We start from the raw sequence: 12,508 nt of genomic DNA on the forward strand, positions 1-12,508 counted from the left end.
CGGACACATACGGTTTATTAGCGCAATGTCTTTTACTTGTATACTTGCTCGAACATACATTGCTGGTTATTAAACAGTGATAGCACATTACAGCGCTCCTAAATGGAGACTCTCGGTACTACACATGACAGATCCTAGATCAGATAATGCGTCCATCTCAGAGCAAGCGGCAATCACTCCACCTGTCATGTAAGGACTTCTCTCTGGCTGCGCAAAGGGACAGAAGACTGCTTGAGTCAGTCAAAAGCAGCCAAAAGTATCCATGGAACAATGAATTTGGTGAGTCACACTCCTCTTTTACATTTCAGATTTCTTACACCCATTTTTTTAATGAAAAGAGCCAAATTGTGGTTTCGTATGAGGTGACATATCGTCGCTGTCCTGTGAAAAACAGTCCATTTTTTTTCTTTTTTTCTTATTTTGACGTGAATGTGGTTTCCGCATTAACGTGAAAATTTGAAAAAAAAATCCCAAATTCATAAATCATTCTCATCACCGTGGCACCGTGCACCTGTCCGTTATTTAGGAGTGAGAAAGTTGGCAACCTTACTATAAACCATCTAAACCTTGTGATGGTAAAACATTTGTCTGTATTAAGATTTAAAACTGTGTTATCGCATGGATTAGAGCAGCTCATTCAATCATGGCAGACTTGGGTTCAATTCCAACTTCAGGCAGTTTTTAGTTGACATTTTTTATTTGATAATCAATTTTACTTAATAATTTGATGTTTGAATATCATAAAAAAATAGATATTTCTTGCTTTCGCCAGTGGCATTCAACATGGCGACAAAATAAGGGTTAAAAAGATAAAATTGGAAAATATAATTGATTAAAACATGATCTTGTTGCTTTGAACATTTGCAGTATTTATCATTTTTATTTTGAGGAAATCTGCCATAGAGATCGACTTGGAACCGGAAGTCCCTCCTACCCTGAATTTTGATTGCCAGAAGACGGGGTCCAGTGAAAGGGACCGATTAGACACGATGTAAAAAAAGTGAATAAAACCATCGTATATACGTATAGTGGAGACGAACATTAATATAAGTGACAGCCCATTACCATTACCATATTATCCCTGGGCGTGTTTGTGAATGTGAACGTTTGTTGGTCGTCTGTGTGTGCCCAGCGATTGGCTGGCAACCAATTCCGGGTGTATCCCGCCTATTGCCCGAAAACTGCTGGGATAGGCTCCAGCACGCCGGCGACCCTCGTGGAGATAAGCATTTCGAATAATGGATGGATGGATGTCTTATACTGCCTCCAGGTGGCGCACACCAAAATGGGCAGTGTAAAATGCGTTGAAGTGAAGGACCGTGTGATAAAAAACAAAAAGCTTTCGTTTTAATTCTATTTAAATGTCATGAGTCATTATTGGATGCTTTTATGTAATATCGTACTGTATAATATAGTGCGGAATAGTCTAATTAGTATTCAATATTATAGTATTATAGTACCTGTATGTATGTGTATATGTATATATGTATATATGTGTATATGTATGTATATATGTGTATATGTATATATATATAGGTGTATATATATTGTATATGTATATACAGTACATATATTGTATATGTGTGTATATGTATATATACTGTATATATAGTATATATATTTTATGTGTATATAGTATATATATTGTATATGTATGTACAGTATATATATATATATATATATATATATATATATATACACACACACACACACATTTATTTATTTATACACACACATACATGCCTGTACAGAACATAGCAAGAGATTCCATTAAAAAAATAACATGAAACACTTTTAGAGGAACATTTGACCTTTTTTTAATAAACAAAAACCTCATCGACGCGTAGGTGAAGTGCCTATCCAATCTGTCAGTTTTGAATTCAACCTCCCGCCCCCTCTCATCTGAGCAGTCCTGCATGTCGAGGCAATGAAATGTCTCCCATCATTTGCAGCATTACACCATCTAAAGTGATCGATGAGCGACGGTTACTCCTCACCTTACTGGCCCTCTCTCCTCATCCTCCTCCTCCACACCCACCACACCCTCACCCCCACCCCCGCATGCACACGTCTCGATCGAAGCTGTGCGACCCCTCCTCGCCCTCCCCCCTCTCCATCATTTTCCCATCTCCTACTCACTCTCCCCTCCGACAAACATGGCTGCGAAATCTGACGGTGCAGCCGTCCCTCTGCGAAACCAAATCCCGGCCGACTGTCCCCCCAGGCCGGACCGGCGGCATCCGCAGAGCCCCCGCGCCGAGCAGCGCTACTCCCTGGCGGACTGCTGCTGGACCCTGGGCGCCCTTTTGGTTTTCTTCTCGGACGGGGCCTCAGACCTGTGGCTGGCCGCCGACTACTACCTCCGGAGGGAGTACTGGTGCTTTGCTCTGACTCTGGTCTTTGTGATCATCCCGTCCGTGGTGGTGCAGGTGTTGAGCTTCCGATGGTTCGCCTACGATTTCTCCGATACGCCGGAGAGCGGCACGGCGGCGGCCGCCGTGGTGGCGGCGTCGTCCGGGGCGGACGGGAAAGACTTGAACGCCAAGTATGGCGTCGGCGAGCGGGGCGCTGGCCGCTCTGCCGCGGCCGTGGCCGGGGTGCTACCCGGCCCGGCCACCGGTGGACGAGCCCGGGGATGCTGCAGAGTGTTCGTGTGGTTCTTCCAGGCCGTCGTTCATATCCTCCAGCTGGCTCAAGTGTGGAGGTAAGAACGGCGCAGATGATGGGGAAAGTAACTCCACTCCCCGGCCAACCCTTTGTGCGTGTGTATTTTGATTTGGGCATCAATGGAAATCCCTTTGAACATTTACTCAACATATCCATCTTAAAACTCATGTACTAGCGCGTTCTTTATCGTCACTAGTAAGACAATTCAGCAATTCAGTGCACTAGTCACTGCTGTTATGATATTTCTGCACGCTAGTAGGACAACTTTGGCATACCAGCAGGGCACTGAGAACATGTTTCTCGTGAGGCAAAATTGGTGACCAATTATCTTCATGCGACTTACGTTAGGCCTTCTGGAAACCCGCTATGTGGACAACTAGTCGAATGTTATGTCATTAATAGTCTTACTAGAACTCACTAGTAACATGCTGTATTCCTAGTAGCCTGACGGATTAATCGAAAAAAAATCAGATCATTTTTTTGGGTAGCTTTTTACCAATTGTTTTTTTTACACATTATCCTATTGTATTGTATTGTATTACAACATAAGACAAAGATAATGCTATTCAAACAAAGAATATTGGCAAAAAAAAATCAGCCAATTTTATCCCATTTTCTTTCTGTTGTAAAGTTTAAAAAAATTACTAGAGGACAAAGTATTGTAAAAGAGTCAAATGTTCTGCCTGTATTTCATAACTTCATTGTTGTAAGCGTCAAGGGACCCAAAAAATGAATGTTACAATTAATCGGCCGATTAATCGGTTATCGTAATTTTATTCTGAAAAATATTGGAATCGCTTAAGAAAATTCATATCCGTCAGGCCCTACTTTACAGCCTTTTTGTCAGTACTGACAGACACGTAACATACGAACGAAGAGACGGATTAAATAAAATAAGCCTCAGGGGATATAGCGGAGCGTCCTAACAAAGGTCCAATATCGGGCCCAGCAAAGGTTTTTTGGTATCGTTTTGGAGGTTCAGTTGTCAGAAAAAATCTGTGATTCTCAGTTTTGCTATTCAATGTGTTTTGATGAGGAGCAAAATGTGAATTTTGACTCGCCAGCTGTGATGCGAAACCGCTTATTTCAAGCTTTGCGCCACATATATTTTTAACAATAAAACCTCATATTTTTGATGAATACAGTACTTTTTGAAAGTCAGAGAACCAGTAAACAAGTTGATTAGATTTTTTGTTGTTTTTTTTTTGTTTGTAGCCTATTGTCTGCAGGGTGTGGGGAAAATGAACAGTACAACAGGAGATGTCAATGACTTCTCAGTTTTCCTGCCATGTCTGCGCCATTCACTCTTTTCTACCAACGCCCTTTTTAAGTGTCTCTCGGTGGAACTTGCTGACTCTCCTGGCGCGCGGCGAGACTAAAACAAAACGCTTCCTCACGCACGAGGCTGCTAGTAGGTCTGTGGGTCAGCAGCTCAGTCAGATAGCCCTGATCACTTTTGACATCCCCTCGAGTTGCCGCCGGGCTGGAGGAGGCGTTTGTGTGAGCTGCGGTGGAGGCAGGCTGCGAGACAGCCCTGCCAGCTGGATGGTTTTTCATCTGATGACGAGTTGCATGATGAAATACGATGCAAATCAATTGCTTGGATTGAACATAAGCAGTTCCTGTGATTCTCCCTCTCCATCTTGCATCTACGTCTGCATCGACAGCTCAATATTGATTCCCTACTTCCTCCTGGAGCTGTGTGTGTATGTGTGTGTCCAGCAACACATTAAAAGCTAAATTACCGGTAATGCCATTAAAACAGTGGTGCGGGTACTGTTTGTTGCAGTCCAGCATGTGTACCCACTGCCCTTCCTGTTCCACCCTCAGCTGTGAACTCGAGACTGATCCGTCGTTGATGCACAACCCAGTAGGACTGGACGATATGGCCTCAAAATTAAAAACATTCGAAGCATTTAAATCAAGTCAAGTCAAATTTATTTCTATAGCCCTTAATCACAGGAAAGTCTCAAAGGGCTTCGCATATGCACCAGATCATATACGTGACATCCCCTGATCTTAACCCCCAGGAGGGCAAGGAAAAAATAAAAAATAAAAAAACATGTGGGGAAAAGTGAGAAACCTTGAGAAGGGACCGCAGATGGGGGAACCCCCGCCCCCCCCTTCCAGGATGATCAGGCTGCAATGGATGCCGAGTGGGCAACATTGAACACACATTATAGTACTATACAGTCTTTGTTAAAGTGATGTGAAAGTTAATCAAATGAAGAAGTGCTGCAGGAAGATGACATCGGGGAAGTGAGCGGGGGCCCAATGGTCAATGTAGAAATCTCCATAGCTGCGCCACCGAGGATGCGGTCAGCCTCCGATCTTGTAGCAGTCAGTTGCTGTTGGATCGAAACGTTCGTCACCACCTAATTCCCAAGCCTGGGAAAAGGGGGCAGAAAAAGAATCGAAGCGGCAGTAAAGAGGCCAAAACAAACAGTTCAACCAAACGCAGAATCGTACAAATAAGTCTTAAGTCGTGTTTTAAACATTCCGACTGAGGTAGTGCCTCTAATATCCGCGGGTAGGGCATTCCAAAGCATCCGTGCCCGAATAGAAAACGCTCTAGAGCCCGCGAACTTCTTTTTGGCTCTCGGGATCACTAAAAAGCCGGCATTTTGTGACCGGAGGTTTCGGATCGGAACATACGGTATCGCTAAGTCGACGAGATAGGAAGGTGCTAAGCCGAGCGGTATTTTGTAGGTAAGTAGCAAAATCTTTAAAATCGCATCTAAATCTGGAAATCAACATCGAATCAAATCGCAAATAAATAAATAATCGACGTTGAACTGAATCGTGAGGTTCTTGACAATACCCAGCCCTATTATACATAGTTGAATAAGAATAAGAATAAGAATGCCTTTATTGATCCCACAGTGGGGAAATTTTCATCTTTTTTTTTTTTTTTTTTTTTGAAGATAGTAGCTGAAAACATACAAAGACTGGGAACTGTTTAGTTCTCAATTGTTGGAGATAATAAGTGTGCCAAAGGGGTCATAGATAAGAAGATGCTGAGCCAGGAGGAAAGGTCACAACGGCCAACCACTATGTTGCCAATGCTAGCTGATTATTTCTAGTAATTCGCTTTATTTGTATTGCACAAGCTGGTGTTTGTTATGAAAAAAAAACGTAAAGGAATGATCACATTACAGTAACTGTAGGGATGGGCTGCTACCGATTCCAGTATCGGTATCAAGCCGATACCAGACTAAATTTCAAGGTAATAGAGTCTTACGGAGACTGTCGCTAACCAATCACTGATGCCAGCCACAGGCACCCTCTTGTGGCCTTTCTACTATCAGGAAGTAAATGGCATGCATGGCTGACGCAACGTTTTTCTAAGTGACCTTCATCCATGTCCATCCTCTCAAATGCCAATTTAGATGCAATTTCAAGTCAGTATTTGTCTGTTTGTAAGATTTATGTTAACGCTTAGAGGGTGGATGGATAAAACATTCAATATTCATCAATATCAATTGGGATGAAATACTAACATTGTGATACACTTTTCAGCTCTGTCACCTAGCCCTATTTTCCAACTTCATAGTGTCATGCAGTCATACAGTTGAGCCTGTTATTATTTTGCACTTAAACACGTTGCGTTTTTTTTGTTTATTCATTACAAATGAATCCTTAATCAGAGTGAGTTGTTTGTGTTTTATTTTGATCTCATATAATATATTGTAGAGTGCCCGAAATAAACAAAAAGACCTTTCTTTAAAATGATCTCACGCAGGTTTAATAGAAATTTTATGCATCAAAAGTAATAGTTGTATCGGTTACTTGGTATCGCGAGTACTCAAGAGCTGCGTACCCGTACTGGTATCGGTATGAAAAAAAAAAAAAAGTGGTATCGAAGCGTGCCAAAGGAAGTGTGCTGATCGTGGTGACACTTGCCAAACATCCCAAACTTTAAGCGTCAAGTGGGCTCGAGAAAGAGCGCGCGCGTGATTGTCGGCGCTTGCCAGATTGTGGTTGTGTTCGCGCCTCTTTTACACATTTCATCCCCGAGGTGCAATTTGTGCAGCAGGAAGCAGAACAACAGAAGGAGTCACACAGGCTCCCTCCTGGCTCACTGAGCTTGGTGACATCAGTCAGGCCCTTCCGATGCGTCTCCCTGAGGCCGTACGTTTATCCTCTCTCGGTATTGCACACACACACGGCGTGAAGGTGATGGTTCCTTTGCTCGGCCCGCACAAATAGACGTCGCATGTGACCGCCGCGTCCATTTGCGCTCACTGCTGTTTGCGTAAGGCGTGTGTGTCTTGCACATGACGCTATAGTGGCAGCAGGCCATCGTCAAAGCGAGGGTGGGGGTGGGGCTCCATGTCAACAAGGGATTTGCACTGAGCTGTGTGCTTGCCTAACATTCAATCTCTAAACTAGATTGAGTGCTTTTATTTTGTTTCCTTGCGTTTTTTTCAGCCGTCCAACCGAAGCACACAAAAGCTGCTAGGCGCCCCGCCCACCGACCAACCCCCCCCCTCCCCTCTGATATGTGCGCTAAAATTAAAAGCTCACAGCCGTTTAGTTCACTCCTTTTCCAAATCCCAAAGGAGCCAGCCGCAGCGTTTTGTCAAAGCAACTAACTGCGCACCTCACTTTCGACAGTCAATACAAATGACGTCACGTGAATGATACACCGCAACCCCGCCCCCTCCCCCCAGGTACGTCCGAGCCCTGTATTTGGGCGTGCAGAGCCGCTGGCACAGGGAGCCGGAGCGGCGGCACTACTACTGGCGCATGATGTTTGAGAGCGCCGACATCAACATCCTGCGTCTGCTCGAGTCCTTCCTGAAGAGCGCCCCCCAGCTGGTGCTGCAGCTCTCCATCATGATCATCACCGGTCTGGTGCTGCCTCTTCAGGGTGAGGACCACCACCTGATTCGGATCTGTATCACTACAAATGCAATCACAAGTGTGCAGACCACGTTCAATAATTAAGTAGGGGGGACATATAGAGTATTGCAGTGGTGGGCTTAACCCATGTTTTATTTCCATTTCTATCACATCAAAATTCTAGAAACCATCGATACTTTACAAAATGCAATATAACAGCACACAACTGTGCCAGGTACATCATCTGGAGCAGTTCACAATAAATATATTTATCTAATGGCATGACAAAAAGACCCATAAGAGGATGGGAAAATGCTAATGTTGTCGTGGGCTAGCTAGGTGGCCCTATGAGGCAAATTTCAAATTTGATTGGTTAAAGGAACAGTTCCATGGCTAATAGAGTTTAAGTTACATCAACCAGCACCACTGATTCTGATTCACTATTTCACTATTTTGCATGAGGTTGACACTCCTGGAATAAACTGTTGGGAATAAACGATTGCAATAGCATGGAACAAATGTTATAATTTAAGGTTATAAATGTAGGTCAGTGCTTCCAATAGTTTTTAGGCCAGCATAGAAGTCCTTGCTGGTCCGTCATGGCCCACCACTGTAGTATTGCCATATTTAAGATAGTATTGCTTCATGAATTGGCAGGCTATTACCTACTGGTGCACGCAAGATGGCACACAGTAGAAGAAGTTATAAATGGTCACATGGTGCCCTTTTGTTGCTGTGGTTGACATTTCAGTTTATGCACACGGGACAAAAAGTGAAAAGAAAATCCCCAATCTGCACCTTTATCCAGATCTGCACCGACATTAAATGGGTTCTGTGTGCCCAACCACTTCAAAGTGTCATGGAAATCAGTTAAGTAATCTTGGCGTCATCCTTGATAAACTAACGAACTAACCAGCCGACCGTGAAGGGTGATCATAACATAACCTCTTGTGCTTCGTGGTACCTCCAAGTTTTGAACTTTAAATGGTTTGATTTTCAAAAACAAAATCTATCATTTACGTCCATTTTATTTGCAATAATTTGTTCCAGAGGACCAACTGAAAATCGTGATTTATCGTGCAGAATGCAGATGATGTTTGAAGTAACATTTGTCGTATCGGCAGAGGTTCAGCAGACTGACATTAATGGTTGAAAATTATCACGGAAATTTCATCTAAACGGGACTGCCGATGCTTGCAATTCTGTAAACTGCATTTGCTGAACAGTTTAAAGGTGGAACACTTTGAATGGGTAAAATCATGTCGAAATTAGGGGCGGAATCTTAATTTAAAAAAAATTATTGATGGGGGGGTTCTTATTTTGACATTTTGAACACATTTTGCAGTGGGGGTAAGATGAGCAGTTAAAAGTTGGAACAGTTTGAATCCGTCCAAAAATGTAGAAATTAAAGGAAAAAAAACAACATAAAATTGAAATTTTGGGCTTTTATTTTAAAATTTTGAATAAAATGTCACGGTAGGGATAAGATGAACAGGTTGAATTGAAACAGATAGAATTCATCATGTGGAAATTAGTCGTAAAAATGACAAATGTTTTTTTTCCTGCTTTTGTTTTGAAATTTTGGTGGGGAAAATTAAAAAGGATTGAGCTGAACAGTTTGAAGTTGGAACGGTTAGAATCAGTCAGAAAATTTGGAAATTTAGATGTAAAAATACCAAATGTTAATTTCGGACTTTTATTTCGAAATCCCAGATGTGTGCTTTTATTTGGAAATTTTGAAAAAATAAAATAAAATAGGTATGAGCTAAACAGCTTAAGGTTAGAACAATTAGAATCTGTCAAAACATTTAGAAATTTGAAATTAAAAAACCTAAATGTTAATTTTGGACTTTTATTTTGAAATTTAAAAAAAAATACGAATGAATAGTCTTGAAGTTGAAACGGATGGAATTGGCCCCAAAATGTTGACATCAGCGGTAAATCAAAACACGAAAAAACACTCTAATCTGACGTGTGTCAAATTTAAAAGACATTTATTTTCACTTTTGCAGGGACTCAAACAGAAGTCACCACTGATGGGCTTGGTTTTCGTGAGATCATTTATTTTTGTTTCTTACTCTTGAGATGATGACGATTGGACCACGGGTGTGTATTTTTTTCATCCAACTCCAAACTGTAGAACCTTTGGGGTGTTTCAACTTTGAGGTACCACTGTATCTACGGCTAGATGTTTGTTTTTGCTTTTCGTCTCAGCATGCTCGCACATGCGCAGGGAGGCTAATGTTGAACCTGATATCGAGCTTCGCTTTATGGGCGGTTTACCGAAAAATGTCATTGAAGGCTCGGCGACCAGTCCGTTCTTACTTCCTTTGCCGTGTCCTCCTCAGGGCTTTCAGCGTCCGCCTCTCTGATGTCCCTCGCCTGGATGGTAGCCTCCTATCAAAAAGTCTTGAGGGACTCCAGAGATGACAAGCTCCCCATGAGCTACAAGGCGGTCTTGGTTCAGATCCTGTGGCATCTCTTCACCATCGGGGCCCGGGCTCTGGCCTTCGCTCTCTTTGCCTCCGTGTTCCAGCTCTACTTCGGCATCTTCATCGTGGCGCACTGGTGCATCATGACCTTTTGGATAATTCAAGGCGAGACAGACTTCTGCATGTCCAAGTGGGAGGAGATCATCTATAACATGATGGTGGGCATCGTGTATGTGTTCTGCTGGTTCAGCGTGCGGGAGGGCCGCACTCGCTGCAGGATGCTCACCTACAGCCTGACGGTGTTCGTTGAGAACGTGGCCCTCACCGCCACTTGGTATCTGTACCGCGGCCCTCGCTCTTCAGACTTTTACGCCGTCGTCATGGTGTGCGTGGTGGCCAGCAGCTACGCTTTGGGCACCTTCTTCATGGTCGTGTATTACTGTCTGCTGCACCCCGACGGGCCCGTGTCAGGCTGGGGCTACGAGGCGGAGAAGCAGGCGGCTGCAGAGGCGCTGGCGTCCCCGGCGTCCAGCTTGCCCCCCGACGTGGTGAGCAGCCCCCCTAGGACCTTGCAGAGAACTAAAGATAGAGAGCAGGGGTCCGGGCTGGACGCAGATGTGTTCCAGGTGCGGCCGCCTCGGGGACCTCGGGCACCGGTTCGCCACCCTACGCCCAGGACAGAGGGGCCTGTCATCCGAATAGACCTGCCCAGGAAGAGTTACCCCGCCTGGGACGCTCACTACATTGACCGGAGGCTGCGCAAAACCATCCTGGTGCTGGAAAGCGCCGCTCCGGTTGCGCCACGGATTCAGTACCGCTGCCTGGGCACGCCCAAAGAAGTGATGGAGTACGAGACCACGGTGTGATGTGATGAGACGGACAGTCTCGTCATCTCCGCTAATGACTCGAACAAGCGTGTTTGCTAATGCAAAGTGATATGTCGTAGGTTAGTGGTGGTCTATGTTAAGGTTGACTGGAGAAGGTAATTTGGCTGTCTCTAAAATGTCGAATTTACTTGTCCAACTTTTCAATGTTTCACTGACAAATTGCTGTCTTCTAACAAGGAGCTGAATGGAAAAATTCACGTGCGAGCCGACCAACACATTTCCCGGTTCAAGTAGAATTGCGATTTTTATCATCGTGCTGTTTACATTTTGACGTCGTGAGACCGAGGCAACAATCGATCAAAAGTACACCGCCGTTTCAAGGCTTCAAAAAGGAATCTTTTTTGTGTTAAAGGGGAAGTCAACCCAAAGATATTTTTTTCAAGAATATGTTCTATGCAAGCCCACTAGTTGAAACAAGGCATTGTGATAAATATTGCGTTTGTGGAATATGAGTTAATCCACCCGTTTTTAGCCATCTCTGGGGTCGGCCATTTTGTCACTTCTGTCCACTGAAAATGACATCACAACTGCTCAGGGGTCAGGTAACGACCAATCACGGCTGACCTGTTTTCTGGAGCTGAGCGGTGCTTGGTCATTACCTGAGCCCTGAGCGGTTGCGATGTCATTTTCAGTCGACAGAAATGACAAAATGGCCGCCCCCTGAGATGGCTAAAAATAGCTGGATTTTGTTGCTTAGCTCATATTCCACAAGCGCAATATTAATCAGAATGCCGTGTTTCAACTAGTGGGCCTGCTGGCAACATATTCTTGAAAAAAATATGTTTGGCTTGATTTCCCTCGTTAAAGCTGCACGTGATTGGTCAAGATGTGTGGCAGTGTCTGTGTGTCAACACTAAGCAAATGGGGGAGGGGGGGGTCGAGGTTACAGACACACGTAGCACAGTGAGCAAATTAAGTGGCGCAAGACATCGTGGAAAAGCGTTGCTATAGCGAGAGACTACATGTAGCTGGCGATAGAGAGATAGATAATGTACTGAAATATTGAAGAGTTGGGCAAGTGTGCATTCAAAGTTTAGAGACAGTCAACGTAAGCAAAATCTGTAAAGGCTACAGTGCATTTCAGGTTGTGATGTTATGTGACAGACAGTCTGTTCATCTCCACAATGACTTAAGAAGCGCATTTGCTAATGCAAAGCGCTACAATGTCAATGATGGTGCATACCAGGATTTGTGCATTTCTCAGGTGAGGGCGGTATTAAACAACAAGAGCAAGGAGACTTAAAGCAAAGTAAAGCACGCCTTCAACGTGTCTGATCATTAACGGCAGCTAGAACGGAAACATCGTTGACCACAGCGGCGAGACACTCCCACTGTACTTTTAAATAATGCACGAGTAGTGATCGTCGCCATTTTCAAAGCTGTCTCTCGTGTTAAAGGAACGGCGGCTTTCAAATCCGGAGGGGCGACTTCGACGCAACATCAGAGTAGAATGTAAAACGAGGAGAAAACCTGCTTGGTTTTCGACAAGACTTGAGCGGATTCCATGCCCTTTCGTGGGATACAAAACATTCCTGTGTTATCGTTTGTTGAGGTGAGCTAGAACATTATCTTTAATAAAGTGTTGCTCTTCGACGGCCTGAGTGAAAATAAGCACATTATTGACGTGACGGAGAAAAGCCAACAGGTTAGAATTGCCATGTAAATGAAACAATGAGG

At 43.9% G+C, this 12,508-nt stretch overlaps 1 protein-coding gene across 1 annotated transcript; it reads left to right on the top strand.

Moving 5' to 3' along the window:
- Positions 1-172: 172 nt before the first annotated feature.
- Positions 173-11,288, top strand: xkr7a (XK related 7a). The gene is made up of 4 exons (XM_086033591.1): positions 173-279; positions 1,953-2,704; positions 7,341-7,540; positions 9,861-11,288. The coding sequence occupies exons 2-4, from the start codon at positions 2,157-2,159 to the stop codon at positions 10,808-10,810; spliced, it is 1,698 nt and encodes a 565-aa protein (XP_085889717.1). The 5' UTR covers positions 173-279; positions 1,953-2,156; the 3' UTR covers positions 10,811-11,288.
- Positions 11,289-12,508: the final 1,220 nt, after the last annotated feature.

This window comes from Filicampus tigris, chromosome 1 (assembly GCF_054856515.1).
Source record: "Filicampus tigris isolate MCC_2025a chromosome 1, RoL_Ftig_1.0, whole genome shotgun sequence".
NCBI classification, from domain to species: domain Eukaryota; kingdom Metazoa; phylum Chordata; class Actinopteri; order Syngnathiformes; family Syngnathidae; genus Filicampus; species Filicampus tigris.